The sequence below is a fragment of the Eriocheir sinensis genome, chromosome 65, assembly GCF_024679095.1.
Source record: "Eriocheir sinensis breed Jianghai 21 chromosome 65, ASM2467909v1, whole genome shotgun sequence".
Taxonomy (NCBI): Eukaryota; Metazoa; Arthropoda; class Malacostraca; order Decapoda; family Varunidae; genus Eriocheir; species Eriocheir sinensis.
In genome coordinates this window covers 9,144,943-9,159,468 of record NC_066573.1, presented here as the reverse complement: position 1 = coordinate 9,159,468, position 14,526 = coordinate 9,144,943, and the positions used below count along the sequence as shown (strand labels likewise).

The window sequence follows — 14,526 nt, the reverse complement described above, 5'->3', positions numbered from 1 at the left end:
CCTTTCCTCTCCTTACCCATGAAACTACCTAACTCCCTTACCCTTCTACCTTACTCCTTATCCTTCTACTATACCCACGACAGCTACCTTACCCCTTTACTCTCCTTACCCATGAAACTACCTTACTCCCTTACCCTTCTACCTTTCCCGTCATCCCTCTACTAACCCATGAAAAAATCTTACCCCATAAACTCTCCTTCTCTTCAATCTATCTCTCTCTCTCTCTCTTCTTTCCCTCCCGCCAATCCCTCTTCCCCGCCGCCCTCCTTGTCCTCATCCCCCCCCCCCCTCCTTCATCTCGCGGTCAGGGGTGTCATTACGCTGTCATTATATCGTTTACCTTCGTCTGGGTTTAGAGGGGAAGGTAATATAAGCCGAAATGGAGGCTGTTTTACATCTTCGGTGGTTGGTTGCTGTTGTTAGTGCTGTCTCCTTATTTTCCCGTTTCTCCTTCTTTTCCTGGTCGTACATTTTCTCCGTTCTTCCTCGTCCTCCTCCTTCTCCTTCTGCTTCACTTTCTTCCTCCTCTTCCTCCTCCTCCTTTTCCATCTCCTACTTTTTCGTTTTCTTCCTTCTTCTTCATCCTCCTCCTCATCCTCCTGATCCACTTCTTCATTCTATTCCCTCCTCCTCCTCCTCCTCCTCCTCCTCCTCCTTCTTCGCGATCTCCCTCTTATTCTCCTCCTCCTTCTCCTATCCCTGCTTCTCCATTTTCTTTCTTCTTCCTCTTCCTCTTTCTCATCCACCACCTCCTCCTCCTCCTCCTCCTCCTTCTCCTTCTCCTCCTCCTCTTCCTCCTCCTCGACCTAGATTTGCATGTCCATTTTCTTTGATGTTTCGCCTCTAGGATTGTTTTCTGTTTTGGATCTCTCTCTCTCTCTCTCTCTCTCTCTCTCTCTCTCTCGTGGTATTTTTAGGTGTGAAGTTCGTTTCCGAGTCTGTTTGCCCATTTTTCTGGCCCATTTTCTTTTTTTGTTGCCTGTTTGCATTTTCCCGGCTCCCGTTTTCTTTAAGGGAGCATTAGGGGTAATTGCCTAAACTTTTTCTCGCCCCTTGTGTACGTGACTCAAATATGTGTAAGTTTACCCTCTGAAGACTGTCTCATCCCCTCCCTTACACCCTCCCCTTACACCAGTCTTAATTCCCTTCCCCTTCCCCTCCTTACCTTCCTCTTAAAACTGTTCCCTTCCCTCCCCTTCCCTTCCCTATACTACCAACATTCTTCCCCTTCCCCTTCTTCCCTTCCTCTGAAAATTGTTCCCTTCCCTCCCCTTCCCTACCCTTTACTACCAACATTCTTCCCCTTCCCCTTCTTCCCTTCCTCTGAAAATTGTTATCTTCCCTTCCCTTCCCCTTAACCCCAACATTCTTCCCCTCCTCTCCTTCCCTTCCTCTGAAAATTCTCCCCTTACCCAATCCTTCTTTCCTTTCCCTTTCCCGTTTCCTTCCTTACCATACTTTTTGAAGACTGTCTCCTTCCCTCTCCTTAAACCACCCTACCCCTTCCCTTCCCCTCCTTGCCTTCCTGTGTGTGCGTTTACCTTCTGAAAACTCTCCCTCCCTCTTCCTTGCCCTAACTTTCTCTCCCTTCCCTCCGTTACCTTCCCTTTCTGTCCCCGCGCCATTCTAAGGAAAACAGGAAGAAAAAATGCATCCTTGCTTCTAACTCTTTTTGTTGAATATTTACGTCTCGACTTATTTACATGTATAATTCTTGTGTATTTTTTTCTTGTTTGTTTTGTTATTCATTTATTTTGTTACGGCTTATTATTTCCCGTTTCACGTCCAGTTCTGTGATTTTTTTCCAATGTCCATATTTTTTTCACTAACAAGTCCGCCGAAAAATTCCTTTAGTAAATCCAATAATATCACACATTATCTCTTTATCTATCCAGCTATCTATATTTCCATCTATATCTTATCATATTTTCCTATCTATAAGTTTACCTACCTATTTATCAATCAATATCATAAGAACGTTTTTCAGACTTATATTAATGACGAAGGCAAGAGACAAATTTAATTAAAAGGCTAATGAAGCTATCGTTAATCACGCCGCCGAAAATATTGTCAATAACCATCAGCGTAATGGTGATGATAACAGCGATGATGAGGGCGGCGCAGAACGGATGGGTATGGAGATATTATTAGCGATGACGGAGATAGCGAGGATAATGGAGCGGGTAGCGGGGCGGCGGCGGAGCGAGTGTGTGTGTGTGTGTGTGTGTGTGTGTGTGTGTGTGATAATATTCCGATACTTGTTTTACCGCCGGGGAATGTTCACACGCTACAACAAACGCTTCTTCTTGTGTCTTTTCTTTAACTTTCCTTTTTTTCTTTCTTTTCCTTATCTCTTTTTCTTGCTTGCTTGCTTGAATTGATTGATTTTTCTTGTTTTCTTTATTTTTCTCTCCTTTTTTATCTCTCCTTCTTTCCTTGCTTCCTTGTTTTTTCTTTCTTTTCTTTCCTTTTCATTCTGTCTTTCCTTTCTTTCTCTCCTCCATCTCTTTCATTCCTTCATTCCTTCCCTTCCTTCCTTCCTTCCTTTCTCTCTTTCTTTCTTTCTTTTTTCTGGCATTCCTCCTTCCTACACGACTTTTCTTCCATCCTCGTGGCGGCAAACCTTTTCTTCTTAACCAGCAGAAAGGTAAATAAGCAGCGGTAAAAGATGATATCTCTTCCCTAAAAGATAAGGAAATTGCAAAGACGTACAAAATTTATTCAAGAGATTAGCAAATTATGGTTCTGGATATTACTGAACGTTGCTGCTACCGGAAGCACACAACGAATTTAGCGTGGAGAACGTTAAGGATGTTCGCTGTCTCGTTAAGGTTAGGAAAATTGCGAAGGCGTTGAAATATTAGCCCAGAAAATCCTCCATGCTTAAATAAGATACACACAACAAACTTAACGAAGACACACGTAAGAACAAACGATGGTATAGTTCCCACATAAGCTCTAATGATTGCAAAGTCGTAGAAATTTTACCCCAAGACTATCAAAACTTCCACATCTGCTTATGAGAAGATTTTTAACATGAACCGAAGTTTGTTTTTAGAAAGACGACAGGATGTAATGCGTTCGTTACGTTCGAAGGCCACTTTGCATATAAATTCTTGGAACTCTTCAATAAGTCGTAATTACAGGCGGGAAGGGGAGGGGGCGATGGCTGAGTGGTAGGCGAGCGAGCGTGGTGATTCCAGGAACGTTGCTTCAAGTCCCGCCCCAACCAGTTAGCAATTTCACCCATCAAAGAGCGATCGAAGACTATATCCAGATGATGTCCAGATGGCCGTCAATCGACCCTGATATCAGCTTCTTTAATCACGAGGAGTATCGAGGGCAGCATGCACGGCCAAGCAAGAGTAATGTAACACGGCAGCCCTAAGTCTATATATACCAAGTCAAGTCATACGCAGGTTTGTGGGAGGGGACACGGCAGAGGCGTGGCTTATGCGTGACGTTGCTTGGAGCCAAACTAGAGAATGTAGAAACAGGGATTTAGAGAAAACAAAGAAAGGCGGACTAATTTAAATCAATCACTTCAACATGCCCTCCCTCACACCCCACACCGCCGTTTGTAGGCACTGGAATTACAGTCACGCAATAGCACAATAAAAAGGCATATTTTTTTCATCAGTGGCTTCCCTGAACGCGCTGTGAAAGAAAACAAGCATGCACATCCAAAGTGCACACACGGCCGCAACTTTAGTCACCCCTGAACTGGCAGGTTTTTTTTTTTACCTTCAAGTGACGTCATCCCGCTGCTCCGCCCCCAAACCGCCTCCTGCACGTACCGGTCGCAGTTTTGAAGCAGTGACTTGACTTGGTATATATAGACTTAGCGGCAGCCATTATTAATAAAACTTCCCTACGAAACTATTGCACTGGGCCAACCACCACGGCCCCCACAAGACAACTGACCGGCGCTATGCCTCACACATTAACGAAAAAAACTTGACCTCTTATTAGATATCCACTGGGTGCGATTAGAGCATTTCAGACGAAAAGCTCGGTTGAATTATGCGGTTTTTTACAACAAAGGAGACAGCTCAAGGGCACACAAAAAAGGAAACAATAATAAAAAAAAAAAGCCCGCTACTCGCTGCTCCTTTTAAGAATCCAAAGCCGTGGCCGAAAGAGGTCAATTTTGGGAGGAAAGGTGTCCTAATTTTTTTTTTTTTTTACAGCAGAGGAGACAGTGCAAGGGCGTAAAAAAAATAATAATAAAAAGGCCGCTACTTACTGCTTCTAATACCCTGATATTGTTGTAGGTTGGCTAATTTGTTGTCTGAATATTTCCTCTCTTTCTCTAAGAAGCTTTACTGAAATCCCCACAAGCTATATCATTAGTATGACAATAACTTTATCACGGCTTAGTTGTAAAAAGTGCCGCAAACTATACGAGATGTTTAATAAAAAGTAACAAAATAGTGTTATACATCAGCTTGTGTTCTCTTTATACTTCTTCCCTTTAACCCGCCCGCTGCGATTGGCACGGATTTGGCTTTTACTGGTAGCCTGGAAACATATACTCCCAAGTCTTTCTCTGCCTCTGTGGTGGATAGTGGAGTGTTTCCCATGTGGTACTGGTGTGCAGGACTTTATATTTTTCTTCATTGAATTGTAGCAGCCACTTTTTGTTCCATTCCTGTAGCTTGGTGATGTCTGACTGTAGGAAATCCGCAGTCAAGGGGTTAAATAAGTATCTAATGTGGTGTATTGTAATGATGCTGACTCTGACCTGCTCTTCGCTGTAATCAACTGACTACATAGTGGACAAATATCAGTGTTCCGTTGTAATGTAAAACGAAAATAAATCTTAACAAGACTTCTTTATCGCAACAACGGTGAGCCCAATCAAATATACATTAAAAATTGGCATTTAAACCACCCAGACAGAAAGAGCCATCTAAATATTGGAATAAAAAGAGTGAAATTAAAAGAGTAAAAAGGAGGAATATAATTGTGTTACCATCACGAAAACACTGCCGCTTTTTCCTCCCGTTGCAGCGAGACAGAAAATTACACTAACGATATGTTAAACGAGCGTCGCAATTACAGAGTTTGCCGCCGAGAACAGAGAAAAAGTAGTGATACCCTTTTAAAGTTGCTCGGTCGGGCAACTCCACACACACGGCGCGGCTTCGATAACAAGAGAATTAAAAACCTTTCCGTGTGAAAAAAAATAGTTTACAGCAATTTTGAACAGCATTTTTTCACGAGAACTTGTAATATTGCACGAGGAACTACATTGAAAACATAGATAGATAGATAGATAGATAGATAGATAGAAGATAAGAGAGAGAGAGAGAGAGAGAGAGAGAGAGAGAGAGAGAGAGAGAGAGAGAGAGAGAGAGAGAGAGAGAGAGAGAGAGAGACCCATTATCTGACAGACTGGGACATAATGTGAATAAAGACAGACAGACAGACAGACAGACACACGTAGCAAGACAGACAACATAATCCAGCGACGAAATGAAGCACAGACAAAGGGGTGGACGAGGGAACGACACATTGTGAAGTCCATTAATTCTGCTGCAGAGGAGACAACGAGAGAGTGTGTGAGAGGGAGGAGAGGAAGGAGGGTGAGAGTGCGTGAGTGTGTGTGTGTGTGTGTGTGTGTGTGTGTGTGTGTGTGTGTGTGTGTGTGTGAGGGAGAGACGGGGGAAGGGTTGTAAATCTCTCTGTAAAATTCTGTCAATGTGTGATATTTCGTTAATAATTAAAATATTACATCGTTGCGTCTCTGTACTCGCCGAAACATATAGCAATTGTGACGTCAAAAGAATGAAATACCAACGCTAGGAAACCACTAGTCTGCATATATATATTTCTTGTATTTCTTCATTAATCTGGCTGTTAAGTATATTTACCTGCAAAAAAAAATACCACTTCTCTATGATACCCAAGACTGAATATCTAGTTGAGCATCATCGACAACAACAACAACAACAACAACAACATGACGATATCTCAAATTGCACCTCCAGCACAGTAACAAATAAAACAAGAGCAAAATAACTACAAAATAACAAGAACAAGAACAAAACAATAAACAATAGTAATAATAATGATAATAATAATAATAATAGTAGTAGTAGTAGTAGTAGTAGTAATAATAGTAATAGTAATAATAATAATAATAATAATAATAATGATAATAATAATAATGATGATGAGCACTCCACACCTGTTCCGTGGCCCGGTCAACCTAATTACCAACACGGCGCCGGATAATGACGGACGTGACAACATTAAGAGCTCTCTGATAAACACACTTAAAGGGACACGTTTGCAGACAATTACGCTAATGACCGCCTCGCGCACCTGTCTACTTCCATAACTAATTCATTAATGACCTAAAAATGTCCTCTTTATGTCATTTTGGTTATATTTTTTTCAAGTCTCCTTCGGGTATAGATTCTTTTTTTTTCACTTTTTATATTTACTTTTTTTTTTACTTTTTATTGTCTTTTTTTTCACGCCACATTCTTTAGCGTACCTGCACAGCTATCTACTCATTTATTTACCAACTCCTTTTATTTATATTTCCATTTTGGGCTTAGGTTCTAATTTTCTTCTTTTTTTATATTTTGCTCCGTTCGATATAATTTTCTTTCTACTTTTTCATTTACGAGTTTTTTTTACATTCTTTAGCGAACCTGCACAACCACTTATTTATCTATTTATTAACTACTTTCATTTAGATTTCGTTTCTTGCTCCTACTACACTGAACACAAGTAACAATAATATCGGTAACCTACTTCAGTGTCTTTACAAACTCCTTCAATATCTATCCTCTTCGCCTTCTCTCCTCAAAGACTACCGCTTCCTTATTCCCCTTCCTCGCCAACAACAACAACAAAAAAGACATAAACAAAGCAATATAATAAAGTTACAGCCAGCAAAAACTTCATCCATTTACCTTGTCATCCACTTCCATAAAAAAATATATATAGAATTCGAATTTGAGCCACATCACTCAACCACCCAGCCACCCTCTCATCCAACTAAATATTGTCCTCCACTCCACTTCAGAAGACAGAATTAAAATGGTATCCCCGACAATCACTCACCCGCCAACCAATCCATTAGTCCTCTCACCTACTCACTATCCATTAACTAACCCACCCACCCATTTACAACCAGCCCACTCACCGACCTACCCATTTAACCAACTCACCTACCAGCCCACCAGCCCACCCGCCAGCCCACTTAATAATCCCAACACCAGTTTTTAATACCGCCACCCCTTGTTCTCTTTCACCTAGCCTTAATTACTTTCCCACGTGCCGCGTCAAAACAGTGGCCCGCCCAGGTAATCCTCTTTCCCTACCTGTGTGGATGGGGGAGGAAGGGGGGCGGGGAGGGGAGTGTGTGGGGGGAGGGGGAGGGGAAAGGAGAATATGTGAGCTTGTGTGGGGGAGAGGGGCTGCGTACGTGTGAGAGAGCGAGGCAGACACACACAGACAGGCAGATAAACACACAGGCTTACAGGGAGATAGACACAGACACAGACGGACAGACAAACAAACAGAAAGAAAGGGCAAGCCAATTTCACCTCCCCCACTCCAGGTCTTCCCAGAGGAGTTGTTTTGCGCAGCTTCCGACATTGTTTACCTGAAGGAGGGCCGTCTTGTGGCCCTCTCCAGGTTGTGATACGCGTCCCTGGAGAGGCATTGGTCTTGTTTTTTTCCCGCGCCGCCGCCCCATCCCATGAGCCATTTAAAAGGTGACTTATACCGGGCTCCCTCGCCTTGAATACTGATGGCGTACGGGACGGGAGAGGGAGGATGGAGAGAGAGAAGAAGGATTGGAGGGGAGGATAAGGGGGAAGGAGATAAGATGGAGAGGGAAGGATGGAAGGATGGAAAATAAACGAAGGATGAAAACACGATATGAAGAGAGAAGAAAGAAGGCAAGGAAGGAAGGAAGGAAGGAAGGAAGGGAGGAAGATGAAACGGGTTGAAGATTAAGAAAAAGGAAGGAAAGATACCATGGAAAGGAGTTTATAGGAGTCAGGGGAAGCAAGAGAGGATGAAAGGATGGAAGGAAGGAGCGAGTTAACGATAAGGATTTAGAGAGAGGAAAGTACGAATGGAAAATTGAAGGGAAAGATGGAAGGAGTAAAAAATAACGAAGAAAAAAAAGATAAAGGAAAGAAGAAAGAAAAAGGGGAAATAAGGAAGAAAAACAGGAAAAAAGAAAAAAAGACAACAGAGAAGAAAAGGAAGAAAAAAAAGAAGAAAAATAATATTAAACTTGAAGGGGTTGGGAAATGATACAGAGAGAGGGAGTATAGAAGGACAGAAAACAGGAAGGAAGGAAGGAACGAAGGAAGGAAGGAAGGAAGGAACGAAGGAAGGAAGGAAGGAAGAAGTAGGAAACGCTGGGAACTTGAGAGATGGGACATTGAAAAAAAATAAGAAAACAGATTAAAAAAAACAAAAAAGAAGGAAGAATAATAGGATGCAGGGAGGGAAGAGGAAAAACTCGGATAAGAAAAAAGAAAGAAAGAAGGAGGCAACAAAGAAACGAAAGAAGAAACGAAATAACCAAAGAAAAATAGACAAGAAGGGGATGAGTAGGAGGAAGAAAAAAACAAGCAAAATCTGTTGAAGGAAAAGGGAAAGGAAAAACAAAGATGTAGCGAGGTAAGAGGAGAAGATCGGATAAAGAAAGAGAGAAGGAGACAACAAAGAAACGAGAAAAGAAGCGAAAGACACAAACAGGAGAGAAAGGAAGACAAGGAGGAGGCGAGGAAGAGGTGGAAAAAAACATGTAAGATCTGTTAAAGGAAAGAGGAAGAAAAATAGGATGCGAGGAGCAATAGAGAAAAGATCGGATACAGAAAGAGAAAGAAAGGAAGAAAGAAAGAAAGAAAGAACAATAGAAAGAAAAGAAAGAAAGAAAGAAAGAAGGAAAGAAAGAAGTTAAAAAGGAACGAACGAAAGAAAGAAAAAGAAAGAAAGAAGAAAATGGGAATAGAACAAAAAAAATGAAAAATAAGAAGAAAAAAATAAGAAAGAAATAAAAGAAAGGCAAAAGAGAAACGAAAGAAGAAGAAAAAGCAAACGAACCAAAGAAGAAAGGCAAACAGGAAGACAAGAAGGAGGAGGAGGAGGAGGAGGAGGAGGCGAGGAAGGGGTCGAGGAAAAAAACATGTGAAATCTTTTGAAGAAAATATCGAGGCTTCTTGCGGAGACTTAACAAACTTACTGATAATGAGGTGAGTCTAGTGACCATGGGAGGGGCTTATAACGTAACGACGGTAAGGCGATGACGGAGTTTGCAGAGCGGACAGAGGGGGCACATAGGCATTGGGGGGTACAGAGGGGTCACACAGGCATTGGGGGCACAGAGGGGGCACACAGGCATTGGGGGGTACAGAGGGGTCACACAGGCATTGGGGGGTACAGAGGGGGCACACAGGCATTGGGGGCACAGAGGGGGCACACAGGCATTGGGGAGACAGATGATGATAATGATGATGATGATGGATGATTGAGATTGTAAAAAGTTTAATGGAAAATGCGAGAGCAGATTCCGAACAGCGTCGTGGATCGAATTGAAATAAAAGGAGAAAAGAAGAAATTTGCTGAGGAAATGAAACGCGGAAAAGTTTTGGGGAAAGATAGATAGCGGAAAATTGCTGTTACGAATATCTGTGTAAAACAAATCTCATAAATACAGCGTTACAAAGGAAACAACTCTCCGCTATGGAAATATAATAAAAAAGCAATTTGAACATTCGTATATAAATTAAAAGTTGACAGATGATGATAAAACAAATACTTAGAACGAAATCTTATAACTTTTCAGAGGATTATGACACGAAAAGACGCCCGAACACACACACACACACACACACACACACACACACACACACACACACACACACACACACACACACACACACACACACACCAATAGTTCTTTGAAGCAGACCAACGTGTTGACAAGAAACAAGTAAAAAAAAAACTGATATAATTCACGACGTATTCTGTGACCAAACGCTTGATTTTAATACTCCTCTCCTTGATCAAGCTTCATTTTTCCTTTTTCACACTTTTTTAAACAGGAAAGGAGACAACTCAAGGGTTAAAAAAAACAAATATATGCAGAAAAAAAAATGTAGTTGTTCCCCAGAAAGCGAAAAAGTATAAGGATATCCAAACCCAGAATTCATATTGGGTTGGAAAGGTGTCTTGTCTCCGTTTCGTCCTCCGACACAGAACTCTCTCATTTTTTATCCGTTCCCTCACTCTCCTTTACTTATATATATATTACCATGTATATTATTTAACTATTTCCTTCTGTTCCGCCTTCCGCACTTTTCGTCTGCAAGCCTTCCGGTTCATTTTATAACCCGATAGCTGCGGGGACCATGTTTCTTAAAGGCCCCTCCAAGCGAGAAAAATGAGAAAAAAAAACATCACTCGCGCAAACCATTTCATAATATATATCAACGCATTTGTGATCAGTTTATGCATCATCTATTTTGGGGGTTTATATCATGGCAAAAATTTGGCCCATCGCTGGTACACGGTAAAGTCACAAATTTGGCCCGTCGCTGGTACACGGTAAAGTCACAAATTTGGCCCATCGCTGGTACACGGTAAAGTCACAAATTTGGCCCGTCGCTGGTACACGGTAAAGTCACAAATTTGGCCCGTCGCTGGTACACGGTAAAGTCACAAATTTGGCCCATCGCTGGTACACGGTAAAGTCACAAATTTGGCCCATCGCTGGTACACGGTAAAGTCACAAATTTGGCCCATCGCTGGTACACGGTAAAGTCACAAATTTGGCCCATCGCTGGTACACGGTAAAGTCACAAATTTGGCCCGACGCTGGTACACGGTAAAGTCACAAATTTGGCCCGTCGCTGGTACACGGTAAAGTCACAAATTTGGCCCATCGCTGGTACACGGTAAAGTCACAAATTTGGCCCGTCGCTGCTACTAGGTTAACCAGTATTCTTCTTTCCAATGAAACACACAATAATAATGCCTGGTCATCGCTGCATGCACTTTTCTTCATACATATGTCGTTTCCTTTTGAAGTTAAGCGCAGAACTTCATGTAGGAGTTGCAGAGTTTTTTTTTTTTTCATTTTTCTGTTGCTAATTCTGGTGAAGGGAGGAAATCAGTATGAAGCACTCTACCCTTCGCTCCTAAACACATATTACTTTAAGGGAGAACAAGGTATAGATGCGCATGGCCTCAGTGCTCATCTCCGTAGCATTTGCCCTTAACCTAGTAGCATTTTTTGGTCATGATAAAGACCTCCCCAAAATAGATGCATAAACTGATCACTAATGCGTTGATATATATTATGAAATGGTTTAAACATGATCTCCGCAGCTACCGGGTTAAGCCTGTAGGACCTAGACACAGACTAACCGTTGCATTTCTTAACTTCATATCACCTTTGCTTTTTGCATTTCCTTCACTGTTCTTCTATTGCCTATTCCTGTTTCTCCTCTTTATACTCCTTTTCTCATACTTTTCCTTCTCTCTTTGCGTTTAAATTGTCATCTTTCCATTTCTGTTCCTCCTTTTTATACTCCTTTTCTCATACTTTTCCTTCTCTCTTTGCGTTTAAATAGTCATTTTTTCATTTCTTTTATTACTGGCATTTAATTTATTTTTATCCTACTTCTTGCATCTTTGTGAACCGCATCGCTTTTCCTTTCTTAATCTTTTCAGGGGCTTACGAGTATAGTATATTTCTTTCTTTATCTCCTTTCTCACGTTCGCCGATTGAAGTTTTAAAGCACGCTTGTCAGTCCGGCACCGCTTCCACCAGGCGATCTATTCCGTCCCTTAAATATTACACAACCTTACCCCCCCTCCACTGCCACCGCAATCACAACAACCCCCTCCACCGCCTCCACCACCACCTCCGCCACCCGAACCACTACCCAACCCCACCTTCTCCATCCCTGTCATCACCCCAATCTCCGTTCATCCATAAAACACACACACACACACACACACACACACACACACACACACACACACACACACACACACACACACACACACACACACACAAAACAAGCAAAAACGCCCACTCCACGTATATCAGACAAGCACCCACAAACTCGAACACAAGCGCCGTCCATCGCTTCCTCCGCGCGGCGGGAAACAAACAAACAAACAAACTACCGGAACAAACATCACTCACGAACTCTCCACTCCGGCAGAACACACACACACACACACACACACACACACAAACACACACACACACACACTTACCAACCTTCGTACCGACATGTAAAACTGACCAACTACCAAACTACCAGAATAAATAAAGAAATAAATTTAAACACGGAAATACGTAAATAGAAAAACAAAATATGATGTTAATGTTAATAAAAGAGAGTATTCATTTTATCTACAAGCCCTACAACACCTTTACCTCTCCACACCCCAGCCCTCATCCACCCCCCTCCACCCCTCCACCCATCATCACTCACTCCCCTCTCAGACCTCCATCCACCTTCCTTTCCAGCCAATCACCCCCCTGACGAATGGCTTGTGTTGGTTATTGGGAAAAAAACAACGGGAAAAAAGTGTTAACGGCCGAATCTGTTATTGTTGACAAGGTCGAGGCAAGTCAGGTGCGCCATTGACTAGCGAAAAAAGTTGGTGCGAATTTTTTTTTTTTTCAGGTATAGTTAACGTGTGTGTGTGTGTGTGTGTGTGTGTGTGTGTGTGTGTGTGTGTGTCTGTGAGTGAGTACGATGGAGCTCTCTCTCTGTGCTTTATTCTGTCTGTCTGTTTTGTCTGTCTGCAAGCAAGTCTTTTTTTACTCATCTTTTTTTTTCTTATCTTCTCTATCCCTCTCTCTCCTTTCAATTTCCATTTTCCTACCCTTTCTTCTCTTCCTTTCTACCTTCTTCCTCTGGTTCTGTCTATGTCTGTCTGTCTTGCTTGGCTCACTATACGTTTAACTATCTTTTCTTCTTACCGCTCTATCTTCACATCTTCTATCTACACTCCTTCAGTCTCTTCACATAACAAACTATTAATACCTTTTTGGGGGGTTTATCTTCCTGTTTCCATTTTTTCCTTCCTTTCGAATCTCTCTTCTCTAGTTTCCTGGATTTCCTACGGACTCTTCACATAACAAACTATTAATACCTTTTTTGGTGTTCTTTATCTTCCTGTTTCCGTTTTTCCTTCCTTTCGAATCTTTCTTCTCTAGTTTCCCGGATTTCCTCATTCTCCACATGTGACATCCAAATTTTTCTTTCCCTTTCTTTCGTTCTCTCTAATTCACTGTCCTTCTCTTTTCTTCCCTTCCTTATACACGTCTTATTCTCCTCACGTTACAGCAGACCTTTTCTTCAGTTTATTTCCTTCAACGCCGCCCTGTCTAAATTCCCTTGCTTTCCTTTCCTTTCGTTCTCTGCATTTTACTTTCCTCCTCTTTTCTTCCCTTCCCTCCTACACGTCTTTTTTCCCCTCACGCTACAACCAACCTTCTCTCTTTTTTCTTTCTCCTCAACCTTTTCTTTTCCTCACTTTCCCTTTAATTTCTTTCTCCCTCCGCCTGGCCTTCCTCCTTCCTTCTTGCACAAACTTTCTTTCTATCCTCGTGACGGTTAACCTTCTCCTTTTCTCTCCTCAGTACGGCTTTGTGAACTACGCTATCGAGCAGCTGGTGGTACGAAACTTCGGGGACGACACTTGGGAGGACATCAAGTAAGTTCCTCAGACTGCTAATGAGTCGAGTGTGTCAGGACAGGAGGCGAAAGTTGACCGGGTGGACGATACGTGAGGGAGAGTGTTGGAGGAGGGAAAGAGGACAGGAGAGCATGGGGGATGTCAGTGGGTGTTTGGGGGAAGGTTTCGGAGGGAGGTGTTTGAGGGAGTGGGGATGTGATGAGGAAGTTTTAGAGTGTGGGGGAAGGGAAAGAAGGGAATTGGAAAGTGTGAATTGGGAGGTGTCACTGGGAATTTGGGGGAGAGTTTCAGAGTGTGAGGTGGGGAAGGAAAGTGTGAGTGTGTGAGAGAAGGGAATGAAAGGAAACGGGGGTGTATGTGGAGGGAGTGTGAGTGTGTGAGTGTGTGAGTGGATAGGAGGGAAAATGTGCATTCGTTTGTGTCTGTAAGGGAGCAAAGTGTGTGAGTAGGGAGGTAAATGTCTGAAGGTGTGGAGGGGGAAGGTGCAGAGGAGGTGTTAAGAGCGTGGAGGAAAGAAAAGTAAGGGAATCTGAAAAGTTATGGGCGTTATACATGAGTGGGAAAAGGATGAGATAGTGTTAAGTGTGCGAGGGAAGGAAAAGAAGGGGATTAGATGAGTTATGGAATATGTGTCTGTTTGGGAAAGGAAGAGTGAGGGAGTGTGCGGGTGTGGGTGGGTGTAAGTGTAAGTATGAGACCAAAGTAAGAAGGAAGGAAGGGAAGGCGGAAAAGATCAATGCATGTGTGTGAATGTTTTTGTGAGTCTTAAAGAACCAAACAGTACGCGTGAGAAACGAGGAAGTGTCAGAACCAGGCATCAGA

General features: G+C 42.4%; 2 protein-coding genes across 3 annotated transcripts in view; one reads left to right on the top strand and one right to left on the bottom strand.

Moving 5' to 3' along the window:
- LOC126987605 (guanylate cyclase soluble subunit beta-1-like) overlaps positions 1-14,526 on the top strand; it is an 80,516-nt gene that overhangs the window by 5,213 nt on the left and 60,777 nt on the right. For both annotated transcript variants that reach the window (XM_050844726.1, XM_050844725.1), the window contains exon 2: positions 13,649-13,722. Coding sequence is in view for 1 of the 2 variants with exons in the window: in XM_050844725.1 (XP_050700682.1) it covers positions 13,649-13,722 (74 nt within the window). In the remaining variant the exon portion in view is untranslated. The remainder of the gene's footprint in view (positions 1-13,648; positions 13,723-14,526) is intronic.
- The window catches only part of LOC126987604 (head-specific guanylate cyclase-like), a 376,569-nt gene that overhangs the window by 302,288 nt on the left and 59,755 nt on the right, over positions 1-14,526 (bottom strand). The gene's annotated exons all lie outside the window — the stretch shown is intronic.